This window comes from Lissotriton vulgaris, chromosome 12, assembly GCF_964263255.1.
Source record: "Lissotriton vulgaris chromosome 12, aLisVul1.2, whole genome shotgun sequence".
Lineage (NCBI taxonomy): Eukaryota > Metazoa > Chordata > Amphibia > Caudata > Salamandridae > Lissotriton > Lissotriton vulgaris.
Window position 1 is genome coordinate 492,020,305 of NC_141700.1, and position 21,292 is coordinate 492,041,596.

The window sequence follows — 21,292 nt, forward strand, 5'->3', positions numbered from 1 at the left end:
AAGGACACCCTGTAGCACCCCTGAAATGTAATCTACATGCAACTTAGAAAAATTTATTTAAATGCATTTTTCTAAGTTTTTGCTATTTACCACGAGGTTTGACTTCGTGGTAAATAGCGGTCCTAATATGCGAATTCGCAATTTTTAAATGTTTCATGAATAGCATTTAAGGAATCTCTAATAGAGATTCCTTAAATGCTAATCCTCGCAAATTTGCGAATTCTTTATTAGCGATTTTTACATTTGGGTTGATGAATCCCAAATGCAAAAATTGCACTCGCAAAGGGCCAGATTCTCAGAATCTGGCCCTTTTGCGAGCGCATTTCGCTTGATAATTCTGGCTGATAATGTGAGTATAATTTCTCACAGTCCAGAATTCCTCGTAGGCTCACAAGTGGTCTCGTGAGTTTGGAGAACAAGGCCTCACCCCACCTGGCAACAGCTCAGGATAAAGGAGGCACCGCTCTATCCGTCGGTACCTATAACGGTCTTCAGAGCCGTCGGGAAGGTGGCCTCCCCGACAGCTCTGAAGACCACCACTTCTATCAAGGACGGCTATTTGTTAAAACTGGTCATTAACACTGTTTTTAACTTTTGATCCTAGCAGACATCAATAAAATTCACAGTTTGTCTACGCATCAATTTTATTTTTCACTTCACCGTTTTTGCACTGCACTTTTATTTTTGTCCCACACACTCCATTATCTACATTCTGCTCATCTTGGTAACTATACCTTTTGACATCCTAGAGCGCTGATATCTATGGAGCAAGAATGTCAGTCTTTACAAAAGGATACCCAAATGATGAAGCTAATCACCAGGCATGGTGAGTGATGGGAATCCATACATATAAACCATATGTCATATTTATGAATCATGGGCTTTGTTGAGCTTTTCCCTTCTTTCTCTTCCTCTTAGACACTGGTATATATTCTGGGGCAGATATACGTTGCCTGACGCGTCTCTGCAAATCGGCAGAGATGCGTCAGGAAAGATACGGCACGCAAGTTCATCCTTGCGCCAACTATGATGCACCGCATTTACAATGCGGCGCACCATAGCGCAGGAATGAACAGATGCGTGTCGCATCTTGGGTGTAAAGTTGGCGCAGTGCTGAAGTTGTGTTGCGTGCGGCAAGCAACTCCAGCACTTTTCCAACTTGCCCTATCTTTAACGTAGTGCGTCAAGCCTTACGCCTGCTTCAAGCAGGCGCAGGGTTTTGATGCATCAGCGTTGGGAAAGTGACTCAGTGAAATCTTGTAGATTTCACGGAGTCACTTTTCAGGGGCGTTCCTGCAACGGAACGCCCCCCCTGCACCCGAACGCCTACATGAAACCTGACGCAGGATTCATGTGGCGCAGGGCCTTACACCGTGACGCATCTCCATAGATGCGTCATGTTGTAAATACCTCATAGGGATGCGCCACGTTTACGCCGCCTTGCGTGACGCAACAGCGGCGTAAACGTGGCGCAAGGGGCTTGTAAATCTGCCCCTCTGTATTTACTCATAAATGAGGCCCCATGTTTTTTGATGCAATACTCTATATACTAATATTAGTAGACAGGGTTTTGCACCACAAAATACCACCACTTCAAAGCAGGCATTAAAAAGGAGGGAGTGCTGCTGTACAGTACACGTCCGATGTGCTTAACTTTTTAAAGTTGTTTGTACTTAGTCACTACCCATCCTTGCAGGTTCATTTGCTTTACTCAACATATTATACAGCTCTTGGTTTACAAAATAGAGATGTGCACACACACACAAGCTTTCCTACAGCTCCACTAAAAATACTGGGCCTTTGTCAAGAGTATCATGAAATATTTTCCATTTGTGTCTTTTAATTCCATCACTTAAGCAATTTAAACATCATCTTTTTCTTCTGACTTTTTTTTATAACACTCTACTTTGAAAATACAGCTCAGTTTTCCTAGTGAAGAGTGTTCAACAAAAGCATCCTGTTCTAGCACAAGAAGTTGCGTGTTGAAAATGGCCTTTCTAGGATGCTTTCCCTCGACTTTTTGGTTTTCTCCTTCCAAGTTTTCCGCAGATCTAGGTGCTAGCCTTAAAACAGCCATTCAGTGCCAAAGCATTGTGCTCGTCATATACATACATTGTGAAGCTGCCTTCACGATATTAACATGTGTCGTTTTAACAGCCACGCCTTCTTTGCATCTCATTAGCGATGCGAGGCGAGGCTGTGAAAAAACAGGCTCTACATCAAGGAAACACGCGCTAGCGTATCCTTGATGATATTGCAATATAATTATTGCCGCTTTTCGCCCAAAAACGGACGCTAAAGCGGAGATAATTATATCACCAGCCCTTGCTAATATGCCCCTAAGTCCCTTGTCTAGGGGTAAGACGTACCCAGGGCATGTTCCTCAAAGTCTCCTCCCTGGGCCTGCAGCACTGGTTGTGCAATACACAGAGGTAGCTCATTATTATTGCCACAGGTTTGCCCTGGTAGGGCCTGTGTGCTCAGGTTACTGTTGTTCAGCTTGGCATGTAAAAAGTTATGTGCCAAGGTTCTGCATGTCTCTTGCTATATCGGAATTCTCCCTGGTGACAGGGTGTGGTGTTGGGAAGAGGTAGAGCATGTACACGTGTGTGTTACATGCAAGGGTTGTGAATGGCAAAGGTGAGGGGTTTGGTATGGCGGGCCTGCTGTTTGCATTGGATTAGCATGGGGGATGTAGACAAAAGCTATTGACCAGTATTTCCTATGTGCAAAATAGTAGCAGTATAGTGTTTCATATTGATGAGTTCGTAAAGGAGAATCCTCTCCAGTAGTGCAAGTGGATCGGACATTACGTGTGTGGAAATGCCACTTTGGGAAAGTGGGCATTTTGATGCTTCTGGCTCTGTGTGCCTGTCGACCTGTCTCCTAATTCACAACTCTGAGCTAGGGGGCAGCCACATCTGTACATAGAGGGCTATAAACTAGGGGTTCTCTGGAAACTGCGGACCTCTGACTCTGAGGGGCCTTTCTGATGGTTATGTGGGGGAGGAATTGGCACCTGTATTCCAAGGGGCTTGGTCTTAGCCCCACTAAAGATTTTTAATAAACCTCCCAGGGTAGGATGGGACACAATTTAGAGAGGGCTTGTGCATTTCAAAAGTGGACTTTTGAACCGACCGTATCTTCAAAGCACATGATGGGTATACCAACTGGCGCTTTGGTCTCCGAAAGTAGTGGATTTGGAACCATACTACGCTGGTCCAATACTTGATTATTGTTCATGGTCCAGTTGCAGTCCCTCTTGCCCTAATGATTCCGCCTGTCAGACTTGTGGTGGCTTGGAGCGTGTCATGCTCCAGGAAGGGGACTATCACTTGGTGGACTTTGTCTAGATGTTACTGGCCGGCAGCTAAGTGCCAACTGTCATGTCCTCGGTATCGAAATATTTTCCAAGGGCTGTTGAGCTGGCCTCCTGCCTATGAGATCCCAGAGACACAAAGGATCTCACTGTCTCCACAAGATCATAAGGACCACACTGGGTGCGGCGAAGACAGTGATCATAGTAGTGAGCGGAAGTGATCGTGGTTGAGACAAGGACCGTCCTGACATACACCATCATCTCGCTGTGCAAAAGTAGTGTGTGTGCAAAGATCAGCAGCCATCTGAGCTGATTGGACGTGAGGAGCTCGACTACTGCGGAAAAGGCCTGTAGAGTCTGAGGGACCCCTGCTTGCAACAAGGGGACCTGGGACCCCTGTTTGCAACCAGGGGATCTGTGCATGCTTGTGCCCCAGAGTCTGTGGTGTCTGAGGGGTGTTGGGAGACCCTGAGCTGGGAGCTGAGATTGTCTTCAACCTCCAGATCAGACGACAGTGCCTGACATCCCGGCCTCTGTCTCAGGTCGTTGGCACCCTCTCGCTGACCCCACGCCATAGGGTGCTTTGTTGTGGAAAACACCCTGACGAGAATCGAGGGGTTTCATGGTATTTATGGCACCTTGATCTAACCGCTGGGAGTCTAAGGCAAGCCACACCATGCTTGACGGGGAAACATTTTTCCAGAAGTGGAAGCACACCAGCTTCCTGGGTGGTCCCAGCCTTTTGTCTGCGAGTGGGACAGTGATCCTGCACCCGTGCAGGTGCCGTCAGGCGCCTGGAGGTCTAATCTTGGAAAGAAACAGTTACCTAGTTTTGTTCATCATGTTAGGTGGTTCTGACTGTCTAGTCAACAGGGAGCCAGCTGGGACTACGTGTATCATTGGCTGGTGGAGTTGAAGGACTGAGGGGCTGTGTCACGAGGCGTAGTCAGAGACTGGTGACTGTTTAACTTTGCAGTATGCTTTTGACCCTTCTGCAAAGTTAAACAGTCGCCAGTCCGACAATTGCATATACTATATATACACTTTACAGTTATGTGTTTCGTTTTTATTTCAGAAGAGAAATTTACAGTTATACACAATTGTCAGAGTGTATAATGTATATACAATGTGTATTTCATTTTGATTTCAGTGTGTGTGTGTGTGCAATACAAAGAAAAGTGATTTTATACATGGGGTGTGGAGTATTTTTGTGGGGTACGCAGTGTGTTGAGAGGAGGGGTGTAGTGCCAATATTTAGCACTCATGCTTGAGGATAAGCTTGACTGCTTGATGCCAAGCTACCAGAGAGTGAGCACAGGTTATCGGGCAAATGTGTCATACTCATCCTATTTGGAATGGTGGATTCTGACTGTTTTTTGATACGCCTCAGCCATCTTGAAACACCTGGGTCGAACAGCACACAAACGATAATGTGTTGAAACCGGGTTTCAATTAATATTTATCATTTGCATATCACCAAGTAAAGTGTCTTGCTTTCCTTTGATCCTATTAAAAACTCCCACTACACAATTATTAAAAAGTGTGCTTCCTTTATTTTTTCCTATTTGCTGATATATTTTGAAATATGTGTATAGGTAATTTACAGGAATTGAAATGATGTTCCATGTTAGAAAAAAAACTGACATCCCAGTGCCTTTCCTTTCACTTCCTGTACCCCAGCAAGATTGTCACCTAGGTCACTTTTACAAAATCCTCTCACTTTACTTTTATTTATCTGACTGCAAAAAACAGTTTCTAAATAAGTAGTACATTGTCAGAAGACAAAGCCTGACAGTTAACCTCTGAGCAATTTGGATTCCTTTCATTTTTCCATTTATCTTGTCACATTTGCTGTGCAATCAAAGGCACTCAACCTCTGGACTTCAGCAAGGGGGTGATGCAGTACCCCCGCACCCCTACTTCCAGCACCTATGACCTGACCATGGCCAGCACGGCACATCTTAAATGAGAAAAATAACTTGAAGGCAAAGCTAGGATGTATGGCATTCCATTTATTGGATTTAACTTTGCAATCTTTAATAGGCACCAAGTTTAATTAGCAGCGATGATTTGATCAGCCCAAGCTCTCAATGAAGTGACGCGAGCGTAGACTCCAGGAGAGGATGGGGAGCAGTTGCCACTACCCCAGGAGACAATGCCCACCAAAGTCCAGGCGCCGTTCTTCTGGCACACAAGAGGTCCTCCGGAGTCACCCTAAAATCAAAGGGGCAGGTCAGAAATCTGCAACCTTAGAGCACATGCAAAGACATTACCAGGTAGAAGGAAGGGATAGGAATAGGTTTATGGGAGCTGGGTACTTTGACAAATGGGGAGATGTCAAAGTAGTTAAAAAAGGCAGGCTGACTGAGAAAGAGAGACTGCCTGAGTAACAGACGGAGGCCCAGATTTACTAAGACTTTGGGCCATATTTATGACCATATTTTTGAAGCCAAGCAAAGCCACTTTGTGTGGCTTCAAAAATGTGGAGTAATGCAACACAGCGCAAATCGCTGCATTGTGTTACTCTGCCCTGGGTAAGTGTTCCATGGGCGATGCATGGGTGTTCCCACGCAACTCCTATGGTTTTGATGCATTTCCAGATTTAAAAGACTTTGTGAACCTGGGAATGTGCCAAAAAGATGCGTCTTCACAGGGGAGGCATAACAAGAAGAAATGTTTATTTCTCCTAATTTATTCCTCTTCCTATGTGTACTGCATTATGCAGCACACATAGAAGGAAGCAAAAGACACCCAGGATAGTTTTTTGCAGGAAGGTGCACCTTCCTGAACAAAAACAATCCTACCTACAACATAGGCACCCTTGCGCCATGGTGCAAGGGTGCCTGTGTTGGTGCTAAGCTGCCAAAATAGCACGAGCACAAGGGAGAAGGACAGGAATGTTGGATAAATAAAAGCATACCTGCCCTTTTCCTGAGATGCAGGGCAGCACAGCACAATGACTTGATACGTTGCTCTGTGCCACTGAAGCCGTAAATATGGCGGTATGTACTGTTGTAAAGCAAAGCATTGGTATTTACTTTACAACACTAAAGGTATTTTGTGCTGGAAAAGTACCATTATCTAAGCACGAAAAGCTCTTGCCCTGCTTTGCATACCTTTGCGTTAAGTGGCTAGATCAGTGTAAACAACCATGGGGCATATTAGCAAGGGCAATATCGCCGCTTTAGCGGCACTTTTTTGCCGCTAAAGCGGCAATATTTTTATCGCCCTATCAGCAAGCTGTCGCTAACAGCAGTTAGCGACAGCTTTCAGATGATAGCGACCGGTTTGGGGCCCGCTTTGCATGTCAGCGATATTTATCGTTAATGACATGCAAAGTGGGCGTACCCAAACTGTTCGCGACTGAAAGCAGTTGCTAACACAGCTATCACCTATTAGCAACGCAGCCGAATCGATAAAAAAAGTTGCGCTAAGCTCGATTATCGCTAGAATCTAACGCCTCCTAAAAACATGACTTACCTGTTTCTTCAATGGATTTCCAGCAATATTCAGGCATTTCGCCGCTATCGCTGGATATATTAGCACAATGGAGATAAACGTTGCTAATAGCATGTTTTCTCCGCTAACACATCCAGCGATAACAATACACGCGCTAAGCTCGTTTTGCGATAAATAACGCAATTCCTTGCTAATATGCCCCCATAGGTTTTAACGGAAGCCTGATTTACTAAGATATTAAAATCAGGCTTTGCATCAAAAGTGAATGCCTCCTTGAAACAGGCACCATCAAGGAGAAATGTGTTAATTTCTCCAAAAACGCACACTGCATGTGTGCTGAAGTGCAAAGCAAACATCAATGAGTGGAATACTTCTGTTTGTTAAGACATACAGCTTTGTACTGGAAGGACATGGGGGCATATTAGCAAGGGCCAGATGGCCGCTTTAACAGCACTTTTTGCCGATAAAGCGGCGATTTTGTTATCGCCCAATTACCAAGCTGTCGCTAACAGCAGTTAGGGACAGCTGCCAGGTGATAGCGACCGGTTTGGGGCCCGCTTTGCATGTCAGTGATATTTATTGCTAATGACATGCAAAGTGGGCGTACCCAAATGGTTAGCGACTGAAAGCAGTCGCTAACCCAGCTATCGCCTATTAGCAATACCCACGACGCGATAAAAAACCGGGCGCTAACCACGATTAGCGCCATGATTTTATACCTGGTAAAAACCGGACTTAGCCATAATAGTCAATGGGAGGTGGATTCTACAGCTGAGTCCACACCTGCCTTTTAGCGAGATTTTCCTTAGCGATAGAATTTTTATCCTCCGGAAATCTCACCTTATAGATGGGATTTGCCGCTATTGCTGGATTTGTTATCGCCGTGAAGATAAACGTTGGTAATACTGCGTTATCTCCGCGATAATGTCCAGCTATTAGAGGCGATAAAAGAATTTGCACTAAGCGGGGTTGCTGATAATTATCGCAAGATGTTGCTAATATGCCCATGCTTCCAGTACAAAATCTAGGCTGGAAAGTGCACTCTCGCCACTGCATTGTGGTGCTTGACTGTGCTTCATGCAAGGCAGCCTTATTGGAGTACAAGTGCAGGCGATAACGGAAGCAGCAATCTCAGGCTTATTTACAAGCCCCTTGCGCTGTCGGTGCGTCACTTTTAATATGGTAGCTCAGCAAATGTGGGCCCAGTTTGACAAATAAATCACACAATGCAGCACAGCAATTGAATGTGCTGCACTGCGTTCCATGAGTGGAAGAGAGCAGAGCAGCCCCATATCTACAAAGTTGTGGCACTGTTTTGCTCCCTCTCTGTGCTGGTGCATGTTTGACTGACATATGCCAATGCAGATACCCTTGTACCATAGTGCAAGAATGTCTTAGTTGTGGTCAGCTTAGTTTTTGTGCAGGAAGGGGTTTTCATTCTGCACACAAACTAGGCTGAATGGCAATTTCCTGCTTGTAAGTGTGCAACAGATTGCACACATGCAAAGGGGAAAAACAAGGAGAAATATACATATTTCTCCTCTTTATGCCAGCAACAGTGAGGCACAGGATTTTATAGATTTGGATTTGGGTCAAAATGCATGGGTGAAAGCATGGATATGTCCATTTACCACCCATGAAACATCTCCTTTCCACAAAGTATCACGAGCCAGCACATTTCTTTGGGTGACAATCTAACGCAAACCATGATTTGCGATGGATTGCAAATACCAACCCAACCTTTTGCTTCACGTTTGTGTCCAAGGCAAAATGCTTGTAAATCAGGGCCGGGGTTGCTATGTTGTTTTGCATTAAAAAATTAATACATCTGGCCGTGGTTGTTTACCATGCAGGAGGAGGCCCCAGAAGCTCCGGCGCAGATCATGACGTCAGCGATCTTGTTACCCCAGTATCTCTTGCAGTCAGTGTTGGTCAGGAGCGGAAGTGACACCTGCTGCAGCTTGTCTGGAGTTTTGCTGGCTGTAAAGTAAAGTCATAGAAAAATATTGATCAGTGAATGTCTTGACCATGTTTCAACTGCTTGTAAAATTCTGTGGGGCTTATTTATGAGGCCTTATGCTGCTGTTGCATCACTTTTTTGTGACGCTGCCTCGGTGTAAACAATGTGCCACACTGTGCCATATTTACAAACTGATGCACCTAGGCAGATGCGTCACTTTGTAAAGGCCTCCGCTACATTATACCTGCATCGGGTATAATGTACGCAGGGTGGGCCTTCCATTGTAAAAATGGCTCGTAGAAATGGCACAGTGAAATCTGTGAGATTTCACTGCACCACTTCTATGAATTCACTGCATCAAATCCTTATTCCTGCTTTTCACAACAGGCATACGGACTTACGCAGGCCCTTTTACGTGGGACTCAGATGCAACTCTACCAATGTGTCGTTGCACATGGGTGCTTTCAGCCTGATTCATGAAGCCGAAATCCCCTCGCAAAGGGCCAGATTCTGAGAATCTGGGGCCATATTATCAAGCCTGTGTGATAAAATTATCGCCGCTTTATCGGCAGGAAACTGCCGATAAAGTGGCGATAATGGGCTTGATAATATGCACAATGGAATTCCAATCGAAGCTCATGTTAGATGAGAAGGACATCAAACATGAGCTTCGATTGGAATTACATAGAGCCTATTATCAAGCCCATTATCGCCACTTTATCGGCAGTTTCCTGCTGATAAAACGGCGATAATGTTATCGCGCAGGCTTGATAATATGCTAGCTGGCCCTTTGCGAGCGCTATTTTTGCATTTGGGATTCATCATCCCAAATGCAAAAATCCGTAATAGTGATTTCGCTATTTTGCGAGGAATTACATTTAAGGAATCTCTATTTGAGATTCCTTAAATGCAATTCATCATCCATTTAAAATTTGCGAATTCGCAATTTCGTCCCGCTATTTACCGCGAGGTCAAACCTCGTGGTAAATAGCGAAAACTCAGGGGACTTTCAAATGCCTTCAAGACAAGTTGACAAGCCCTCTGATTAAAGGGGGAGTAAATAAATGGGGACAAATTTTAAAGTATAACTCATTGTTCTCTTAGGAGTCCCTGTCAGAAATCACAGAGGGTAACCTTTCCAAATTCAAGTATCTGAAAGAGACAATTAGTTATAAATTGCTTACCTTTAGAACTACCCCCAGGCATCAGCCTGGATCTGGAGAACTTTTTTGTCAGCAGTACCCCTGCGCATTGAAAGTGGTGTCGGTTGGCTCTGCGTTCGTCATTGGCGTCGCGGTCGCCGGGATGACGTCGCAGTAGCTACTTAGACACGGCCCTCGCGCGCTGAGGTCAGTTCTTACTTTTTCGGCGCCAACCAGCATAGATCCGGAGAAAGTGGTACCTCCGTTCACTTTTTGACTGACTTTTTGTGACTTTTGTCAACACCGTTTTTTGAGTCTTACGACTCCTGGTGCACACAGGATGTCCAGTCGTCCTCAGCCCGGCTTCAAGGCATGCAACACCTGTTGCAATCTGATGTTGGCCTTGGACTCACACCGCATGTGCCTGTGGTGCCTGGAGAGTGACCATGATCCCAAGTCGTGCTCCGACTGCCGGACCATGAATCCGAAGTCTTTGCGGGAGCAGTCCCCAAAGCTTCTCGAGGCCCAGCAGTCCGCTCCTTGCCGTACAAGGTCCAAGTGGCGTGGAAGGTCAAGGACAAGTGGTGGTGACTCCGCAACTGGTCCCTCAAAGTCTTTGCAATCCTCAGGTAAGTTGAGTAACAAGAAGTCATCGAAGAAGCATTGTCGCTCTTCGACTTCTCTCCGTCCGTCGTCTGACGTGACGAAGGATGCAGACGGTTCCTGTCCCGCGGCTCCGTGTGCAGAACCTGAAGAGTCGACTCTGAGTTTTCCTACTGGAGCCAGACCAACGCAGGTGCCGAGCAGTACTTTTGTACCTCTGTTCGACCCTGGTGTTTCCTACAGGCCAGATTGGCAACCAGAGGAGGGTCAGGAGGACTGGTAGGTGTCTGTGGACCCTTTGGCTGACCAGTTAGATGAATCAGACTGAAGAGAGGAGTTGGGGGAAGCCAGCTGTCTGGATACCTCCCCAGACCTTGGCATGCTTTTTCCTCCTAATGTGGCTACGACGGTGGGTGCTTCATATGCAGTGGTGTTGCATAGGGCGGCCGAGGCGCTCGAGCTACCTATGGTGGCGGTAAGGACTAATCCCCTGACGGAGGTGCTTGAACCAGCAGCAGCCTCTTCGAAGCCCCTGCTGCTTTTCATTGAAGCTCTTACTGTCATCCTTTTGGGCACCTGCTCCAGGCCCAACATGGGGACCCCTGTGGATAGGATGATTGCCCAGCTCCCGGCTCCGGGCGACCCCTCTTTCCTCTCCCAACACCCCACCCCTGAGAGCTTGTTGGTCCAAGCCTCTACATCCAAAGGCGCATTCCCTAACACTCCACCTGATAGGAAATCCAAGAAGCTGGACCATCTTAGGAAGGAGATGTTTTTTTCTCTCCAGCTTGGGACTGCAGTCGGTGAACACTGCATGTCTGTTGGGCTGTTACACCCACTTTGTGTGGGATACTGTAGCGCTGGTGCTGCCACAGTGCCCGGAAGAGGCCCGGGCTATGCTCTCCTGTGGAGTCACCGAGTGGAGAGACACAGCCAAGTTCACCATAAGATGTGGACTGGACACCGTTGACTCACTAGGCAGGACAATTTCAACATCAGTAGCCCTTTGAGGCTACGCCTGGCTGAAGTCGACTGGTTTTTCTGGGGATGTCAAAGCTACCTTGCTGGACATGCCTTTTGATGGCCGTCGCCTGTTCGGTGTCACACCAGACAACAGGCTCACTTCCGGGCTACAGTCAAGTCCATGGGCCTCTCCACCCGACCGGCGCAGTCTGCTTTTCGCCCCTTTTGAGGCTAAGGAAGGGATGTTCCACCACGTTCTACCCGCGGCCACAGGCTGACGCAAGCTGTTAAGCCCCTGCGCGGCCAGGGACATAGGACATAGGATCTACTGTTGTGGGTCTGGGGGCCAGCAAGCAGGCCAGTCCACCACTGCGCCTTCTGCAACAGCTTCCAAACCCTCCTAGTCTGACCTTTCAGGGCCACAGATTGCCAGTGGGTGGCAGGTTTCGCCATCACCTCCTCCACTAGAGCGCCATCATGTCAGACAGGTGGTTTTTGCAGATAGTCCGGAAGGGCTACTCCCTCCCCTTCAAGACTACCCCTCCATCCATGCCACCTCAATACCATCGCATGTCAGAGGATCATTCCGCCCTTCTCCAACAGGAAGTTACAGCTCTCTTGGCCAAGGGAGCTATTGAGCGAGTTCCTGTTCCATAAGTAGGTCTTAGTTACTATTCCCACTGTCCTTCTTGGGCACCAGAAAGTAAAGACATGCGTCCTATGTTGGATCTCAGGAACGTCAACCGCTTCCTCCGGAAGGAAAAGTTCAAAATGTTGACGCTAGCTCAGGTCCTGTCTGCCCTCAACCCTGGAGACTAGATGGTAGCATTGGACTTGCAGGACGCTTACTTTCACATACCAGTCCTGCCGGTCCACTGGCGCTACCTGCCGTTCACGGTAGTCCACGAGCACTTTCAGTTTACTGTGCTTTCCTTTGTCCTTACCAGCGCCTCTTGGGTGTTCACGGAAGTGATGACGGTGGTCACAACTCATCTGCGCATTCCAGTCTTACTCTATCTCGACAATGGGCTGTTGAAGGTGGGCTCGCCCCAGGCAGTCATCTCCCAACTCCACATTACAGCGGACCTCCTGCATTCGCTGGGGGGTCATGCCAGGTGGCATATGTGAGCTCTGCAGTGAGACCTGAAGTTCCAGTGGGCACAACATCAGGGGAATATGTCTGATTGCGTTCAGATCTCGGAGGGTACTGCACTACAATTGCAGTGGTGACTCACAAACTAGGATTGGGTCAATGGCAGATCCCTCTCCGTTCCCCAACCGGAGTTCTAGTCGTGATGGACGCATCACTTCTAGGGTGGAGCGACCACATGGTAGAGGTGGAGATCAGAGGCCTCTGGTCTCCGGCAGAGTCCAGGCTCAACATCAACCTTCTGGAGATCTGGGCGATCTGTGTTACGCTAAAAGCATTCCTTCCCTCTGTCCGAGGAAGAGTAGTGCAGGTGTTCATGGACAACACTACCGCCATGTGGTACTGCAACAAACAGGGTGGGGTGCTGGACCCAAGTCGAGAGACTCTCCATCTCTGGACATGGCTGGAACATCAGGGCATATCCCTGGTGGTTCAACACCTGGCAGGTTCACTGAACGCCAGGGTGGATGAACTCATCAGCAGGTGCATGATCGATCAAGTATGGCGTCTTCACTTGGAGATGGTGCAAGGTCTCTTTCTGTAGTAGAGCGCCTTGGTTAGATCTATTTGCCACCAAATAGAACGCGGAATGGCAGCAATTCTGCTCGTTGGAATTTACAAGGTGGCACTTGCTAGGCAACGCTTTTCGTCGCAAGTGGATTTGTGGTCTGTGCTGGAGAAGATTAAGCGCAAACAGGCCCAAGTCATTCTTGTGGCTCCGGATTGGGCACAAAGAATCGGTATCCCGAGCTGTTACACTTGGCCATCGATCCTCTGATCAGACTGCCTTTTCAGGAGGATCTTCTGGCGCAGTAGCAGGGGACGGTCCTCCACCCGAACCTGTCCAGTCTCCACCTCTTTGCGTGGCGATAGAGCGGCATCAGTTGACGTTTTTTGACTTGCCTCCTGAAGTCTGTAACAGAATCTTGGCAGCCAGGCGTCCCTCCACTAAGACGGTATTCGCCTGCAGATGGAACAAATTTGTTGCATGGTGCACATCAAAGGCTGTGAATCCCCTTTCTGGCCCTCTTTCTGAGGTTCTCTTTTTTCTCCTTTCTTTGGCCCAGTAGGGCTTTGCTCTCGGCACTCTTAACCGCTATCTCTCAGCCATTTCACCCTTTCTTCGGCTTCCTGATCATCCTTCACTTTTCATGCCCCCTGTTGTAAATCGCTTTCCCTTTGTAATGCCTCAGTGGGACTTGAACTTGGTTCTTACTTACCTTATGTGCGCTCCCTTTGAGCCGCTACATAACTGTCCTTTCAGACTTCTCACTTTAAAGACTGCCTTTCTGGTTGCCATTACCTCTGCTCACAGGGTGAGTGAGCTCCAGGCTCTTTCTTCAAAACCTCCTTTTCTGGCAGTTCTTTTGGACAAGGTTGTCCTTCAAACTCAACCCTCTTCTTCCTAAAGTGGTTACTTCTTTCCACATTGGTCAAACCATCACTTTGCCTACCTTCTTTCCGCCTCGTGCATCCTTCTAAGGAGGCAGAGAGGCTCCACCGTCTGGATCCAAATAATGCGCTTTCCATTTATTTAGATCGCACCAAGCAATTCCGGGTGGATGACCAGCTCTTTGTTGGCTACGTGAGAGCCAAAAAAGGTTGGGCCGTGCAGAAACGGACCATCTCTAGGTGGGTTGTTTTGTGCATTAAAGCTTGTTACTCTTTGGCAAAGAAGGAGCTTCCATTGCGATTGCACGCCCATTGCACCAGGGCAACAGCAGCTACCACTGCTTTGGGACCGGGAGTCCCCCTCAATGACGGCTGTCCAGGCAGTAGTGTTTCGTGAACGTGTGCAGAGATGCCCACGTAGCTGCCTGACCGGTAAGTCCGGAGACGCAGCTTCTTCGGCCGTTCTGTTCTCCAGGATTTTCTCGTGTGAACTTGGGGGCATATTATCAAAAAGGGCGTTAAAATTATCGCCGCAATAGAAGCCCATATTCACACCAGAACATGGGCTTCTATGGGAATTCACAACGGCATATTATCAAGCCCATTATCGCTGCTTTAGCAGCAGTTTCCTGCCGCTAAAGCAGCGATAATTTAAACGCCGCTTCTTGATAATTTTCCCCTTGGTTCGCAGACCCTCCTCCGGGGTTGGTATTGCTGAGGTATCTATTCTAAAGGTAAGGAGTCATTAACTAATCGTCTCTTTCAGATGAACAAGTTATTTACCTTCAGTAACGATATATCTGTAAGAGACATAGATTAATTATAGATTCCTTACCGCCCCACCCATCCTCCCATTCCTCTGCAAACCGACCTCTAGGGTCAGGGAATACCTTTCAGGCATTACTTCTGTGCACCAGTGGACAGTGTCTTGCGTGGCTCTGCGCTTTTGGCATGGGATGTCGTGTAAAAGAACAGCCATCAGCGCACAAGGACGGCATCTAAGTAGCTTCCACTACGTCATCCGGGCAACCACGACGCCACCTTTCGACGCGCAGGGGTACTGCTGACAAAAAAATACTCCGGATCCAGTCTGACCCCTGGGAGTCATTCTAAAGGTAAGGAATCTATAGCAAATCTATGTCTCTTACAGAGATATTGTTACCTAAGGTCAGTAACTTGTTCATTACCTACTGGCAAGTTGGGCGGGGGGTAGCTAAAGACAAGTAAGGAATTAGCATTTGGAAGGATAAATTAAAAAGGAGATCCCCACAAAGTAAAGAAGCCTCTAAGTGGTATTGGATGCTAGTGCATGCTGGGGAGGAATTCTTCACCTTGCCAACAGAGATCTAAAGGAGGGACCTGCCGACCCTGGAGGTGAAAACCTTAGGGCAAGTATTGATGAATAAACAGATGTTTTTTTATGAGAGGGGCAGATTTAGTAGACATCCAAAGACTACAGTAAACAGGGCATATTGGATGCCAAAAAGGCTGTTGATTCTGGGAGGATAGGAGGTAAAGAAGTGCCTTAAGTATGGCAAGGAAAAGGCGAATGACGTCCATATGATTCACCACTGCCCCCTTATCCAGATCTTTTGGCAATAATGGTTAAGGTGCTTACAGAGGTAATGGGTCAATAATTAAGGTTAGTATGGCACTGGTGATTTTTGGGTCACAGATGGTAATGGGTTACCATTAAAATTGCATAAGAAGCCAAACTCCTTACTCTTCACATTGATATTGTTGGCATTAAGGGTGATCTGTTTGAAGAGGTTGCTCCCCAGCTTCCAGACTTTATGGTAACGGCTAGCATGAATTGAACGTGTGAATAGTTTATTCTCTTAGGGGCATATTACCAAGGGCTGGCGATATAATTATCGCCACTTTAGCGTCCTTTTTTTGGCAAAAAGCAGCGATAATTATATCACAATATCATCAAGGACACGCTAGCGCATGTTTCCTTGATGTAGAGCCCATTTTTCACAGCCTCGCCTCGCTTCGCTAATGGGATGCAAAGAAGGCGTGGCTGTGAAAACAACACATGTTAATATTGTGAAGGCAGCTTCGCGATATTAACAAGGAGGTTCAGTGATAAAAAAAATCGGGCTACCTCAGCCTTAACTCAGGAATTTAACATCTGTTAAATTCCTGAATAAGGCATACTTTTAATGGGAGATGGATTATGCTGATACGACCCCAGGGTCGTATCAGCAATGTTATCGCTGTTTTCAATGGAACATCGCTGGAAAACCAGCGATGTTCCATTGAAAACACCGCTATTGCTGAAATATTATCGCCATAGCGCTATCTGTTGAAAATATAGAGTTATTATGGCGATAATATTGAGCGATAGCCAGCTATAATAGTTCTATCGCTATGTACCGCCAACAATAATTATCGCTGGCTGTTGATAATATGCCCCTTAGTTGGGTAGCTGTTACGGTCTAAAGGTTTGGGTTGTATGGGAACATTTACTTCACTTGTTATTTTGCCAAGACTTATACAATCTGACTTGTGAAACAAGAATGTCCAATGATCATGCATTTAAGCAATAACCTTTCAAGAGAATTTCCTACGAGGGCCATCCAAAGAACTCCGCCATTAATCAAGGTTGCTTATGTGGCTTGTGAACCCATTCAAAGGAGAGCCCCTGGCCCAAGATACCTTCTCCTTTTCTGCTGAGAGGTGGGAAGCTTCCAGCGTTGTTTCTCTACATTGAACTCCTTTTGCCTTCTTTATCGCCCAAATGAGGACCAAAAAAAATAAATCCAACATCTATTGAGGGAAAAATGCTCAGCATTTACTAGAATATGTGGATTGTGGTGTGGTAAACATTAAAATATCCATGTCACTCCCGGAAATGTGGTAATTTTGTGGTATTTATCGTATCTGCTAAATTCCGACTCAGATTTTATAAGGTGTGATAAATATGGCAACAATTACCAGGTCACTTGTAATGAGGCCATACATGGATTATTTTGCCTGCCAAATTAGGAGGAATAGGTTGGGATATTACAAGTTGTAAATATAATTTCTGCATTTAAAGGAGCTAGACTTCTGGCCGGATTAAGGAAGTAAAGCTCCATATCTACAGAGATATGGCACTCTTCCCATCTCTTCTCCTTAGCGTCAGCACACAATCAGGCTGTGCAAGGGTGTCTGTGTGAGTGTAGCATAGGTTTTGTACAAGAAGGGTACCCTTCCATTGCGCCCGTATGATGCAGATTAACTCAAACGAAGGGGCATATTAACAAGGGCCTACGATAAATATCGCAAAGAGCGCTTAGCGCTTGTATATTTATTGCCGGCTATCTCTGGAATTTATCGCCTGGTTAGCGTCTTATAAACAACGTGCATCGCTGAGGCAATAAAAATTCCAGCGATTTCGTGGATATCGCTGTTTTCTATGGTGGAAAACAGCGATATCCTAGATGATAGGTGTAGGAGAGTAGGGTCTGCTTCCTATGGTAACCCCCACTTTTTGATGTGATTCTCTGGTTTTTCGACTTTAGTGTGGCTGTGGGCCTGGTAATCAGACCCACAGCCCAGCTGGTCTCTCTCTAAATTGATACCATGTACTTTAGGTAAATACCTGATTGGGTATTGGGTCACCTTTGTGAGCCCCTGTGTAGTGTACCATAGGTACCCAGGGCATAGGTGCATCCAAGGCCTACCAGGGGTTGCAGCATGTATTATGCCACCCCTGGCTGGCCATCAAAACTGATACCACAGGCTGATCACTCAGCTTGGGTAAGGTGGTGTAATCATCCCTTACTTAGATATAGTATATCTATATCTACCTTATATATAGACACATAGTAACCTATAAATCACTCCTATGGCAGGCCTTAACAATCCTGGAGGCAGAGTGCTTGGTTTTATGTGAGAGGGTGCCCTAGCATGAGCTGAGCCCCTCTGTAGCTTTCGGAACCATCTCCTTACAGCTGTTCAATGATATAGCCATACCATATACTCTTAAGTGCATTATAATCCTCGCAGTTAATGCTAACTTTGGTTTGGCTTTATCAAATCATGTCGTGTAAGGTGTCAAACACTTTGGAATACTACCACCCGCCACTTCTGGCAGCGGGGGTAGTATTCCACCCTTCTAGAGGGAAAAGACATGTATGTTCCTGCTTTACCAGGTTAAAGTTAAACAGAGCCCCAGCATTACAAAATGGATGCTGCTGCCACAGACACGAGTCTGACCTCCTGCTGCTGGGGTAAACTCCATCAAGGGAGGCCTGCAAAATAGGTTTCCTGTCGAGGTAGGTGCTAGCACCTCCCCAGACAGCCTGTAGTGTATTGGGGGAAGGTGGGTTGAATGGAAAGATGCTTTTCCAGACACTGCCTGGGGCACACAAGTTGCTCCATGCATAGCCCGGTTCAAATCAGTTGCTGGGGCACTCCAGTCCCGCTCTGGCACAAAACTGGACAAAGGGAAAGGGGTGTAACCACCCCCTTCACAGGTCCACCCATAGGAGGGACCTAGACGGTAATCCCGCCCCTAAAATCAGTATAAAGATAGGAGCTGTGTCCACAGACTTTATATTATCCTGGAATGAAACTCTGATATGAAACTCTTGACCTTCCATGTTCTATTCTGACTAGAAGACTGAATACATCTCCCTTGTGGTCAAGGAGTGACCACGCTGTGCAAACAGGCACCACCAGTAACTTGCCAGTCTGCTTTGTTGATGCTCCAGCTGGAACCCAAAGACTCAGCGACACAGGAACTGAACTCTCAGACTTCTCTGACTCCGACCCCCATCCACAGCAAAGTTGAGACCTGCGGCGGACACCCTGGGCATCCTGCATTTTGCTAACAGCTCAACTACCGAGGTGCTCTCGCAGTTGTGCATTGGGGTATGAGAAGCCCAAGACCCAAGCACCATTTGCACCGAAGCTCAGCCCTCCACACTCCATGAGTGCCGCATGGGGCCTGCTCTTGCATTTCAGTTCGACGCGTCTTCCCGGTTGCTAGCCTGCTGGCTCGTTAGCCCTCCGAAGACTTTCTTTTGAAACTAAACTGCTTTCCTGGTTGCTCCAGGCTTGCTCCAGCTTCCCTGCAAAGGAGAAGCTCCCCAGAACTTGCTGGTTTGACTCGAAGCCAATCTTCACTTCCTGCATGGATTGCGTTTGCCGAGGCTTGTTGGGTCCAGTCTAGATACCGATACTGCAGTCAACTAGATCCTTCGTGGGACAGCATGAATCCAGCTCCTGGTTGTTTTCTACGCCTCCTGTTCCTCGTGGCTGTAGAGACAAGCTTAACCTCTTCACCTGAGATCATCGCAACATCGCCTGGTTCCTTCCTGGTTCCTTCCTGGTCACTGGCTAGTGACCCAGACTCTGTCCCCTCTGCTTTCAGGTTCTTCACTTCTTTGATCCACCCTTGGATCCACCCGGACACTCTTCCACTGGCGGCCTGCAGCACTTCTTTTGCAGATCTCCATTGAAAGCATCGACGAAACCCGAGACGAAAAGACACCTATGCACCAGGCTTCCCTGGGTGAGGTAACTCGAGTACTCCGGTGCTCCCGTGGGGTTTGACTCTCCAAGTGTCCTAGTTTAAAGGGGTTTTGTCATAGTCCATCCGGAAGTGTCCTTAAACAGTAACTTTGTAACTTCTTTGTTCTCCATTATAAGTCAATGGTAACTCGCGACTGTGTTTAGACACTGCACGCGTCTCCCCTGGGTCTCCTACTTCCTAACCTTTGGTTGTCTAGAGTAGCTCCAGCAATTCCCAAGGCCCTAGGCCTATTCACTATTTCTGAAGTGGTTCTTATACCACTTACTTAGTATATGGTTTGTGAGGCCCCTAGGGCAAAACTGTATGTGTGCAACTTATCATATGCTAATTGAGTAACTTGTAATGTGAAATGTGAAAGGACACATTGCAGAAGTTGCATCACTTTTGTAACACACTCCAGCAATGCGTCAGTTTTGCGCCTACAGATACGTCAGAAATACTGACGTATCTGTAACTGCGACATAAGGCATCATACAGTAAATATGATGACTCTATCATGTCGTAAGGATGGCGCACTGAGAAGTGACGTATCACTGTTTTCACGCAGTGATGCGTCACTTCTCATAAATGAGGCCCTTAGCATACTGTGCAAGCACTGAGAGTGACGAGCAAAGCCTATTACAATGCAAATTGATTGACGTTCTAGTATTTGCACCAGCTTTAACATGTACCCAATTCCGTTACAGTAAATACTAGTATATTGTTCTTGTATTTTGAGGGCATATTATCAAGCAGGGCGTTAAAATTATTGGTGTTTAAGCGGCAGAAAACTACCGCTAAAGTGGCGATAATGGGCTTGATAATATGCCCTGGAGAATTCCAATAGAAGCCCATGTTCACACCAGAACATGGGTTTCTATGGAATTCACAAGGGCTTATTATCAAGCCCATTATCGCCGCTTTAGCTGCAGTTTTATGCCGCTAAATCAGCGATAATTTTTAACACCCTGCTTGATAATATGCCCCCAGTTTTTTACAGAAAATAGTTAATTATGGTGGAAAGTAGCCTGGAATCTTTACTTTAAGACTGTCAGAACGTACCGCTGGCATTGGTCAGGCCCCATCCGGTGGTGACGCACCTCTGGCCCCCGTTGAAGACGTCGTTAGAAGCTGCCAGGCACACCAGCCCTACACGGGAGTTTAGGGTTGCCGGGGAGGAGAGCTTCACAAGGGTGATATCATTCTGGATGGTGTTGGAATTGTAGTTTGGGTGCCTGAAAACCTACACATGAAACCACAAAATTAAACATTAGGGTGACTACGAGGTACAGCAAAATTAAATTTACTTTACTGCTAACGATTGGGCCTCTTCAGATGTACTGGTAAGAATTACTAGCCAACTTCAGAGCCAGATTCTGGAGTGTATATATTTAACCCACTGTCTAGCTTCCCCCTTATATTTTTGGTCCCTTTTAAGTTTCCCACATTTCATGCATTTGCGATCTGGAATATAATAAACTTAAAATGCACACCAGAGGCCCTATTATGTATAGGGTGCACGTTCCCTGTTTGCGCCCAGTGCAACTGTTTTAATGTGTGCCAGGGTGCAAACAGGGAAAGTGTGTCCTATGACATAGGGGGCCTTTACGCTGCCATTGCATCATTTTTTTGTGGTGCTGCAGCAAAGTGTAAATAGGGTGCAGTGGGACGCATATTTTAAAGTGACGGGGCTACATTATACCTGCGTCAGGTGTAATGTATGCAGGGTGGGAGTTCCCCCGCAAAAAAGCCTTGTAGTAGTGGCGCAGTGAAATCTATGAGGTTTAATTACGCCACT

The 21,292-nt window shown here is 46.7% G+C and overlaps 1 protein-coding gene across 2 annotated transcripts in view; it reads right to left on the reverse strand.

The window, feature by feature from the left end:
* Window positions 1-5,311: 5,311 nt before the first annotated feature.
* Window positions 5,312-21,292, reverse strand: part of LOC147677582 (chymotrypsinogen 2-like) — a 61,640-nt gene continuing 45,659 nt past the window's right edge. For both annotated transcript variants that reach the window (XM_086945241.1, XM_086945240.1), the window contains 3 exons: window positions 20,557-20,737; window positions 8,625-8,758; window positions 5,312-5,533 (listed from right to left, as the gene is read on the reverse strand). In XM_086945241.1, coding sequence (XP_086801367.1) covers window positions 5,372-5,533; window positions 8,625-8,758; window positions 20,557-20,737 — 477 coding nt within the window. In that variant the 3' untranslated portion in view covers window positions 5,312-5,371. The remainder of the gene's footprint in view (window positions 5,534-8,624; window positions 8,759-20,556; window positions 20,738-21,292) is intronic.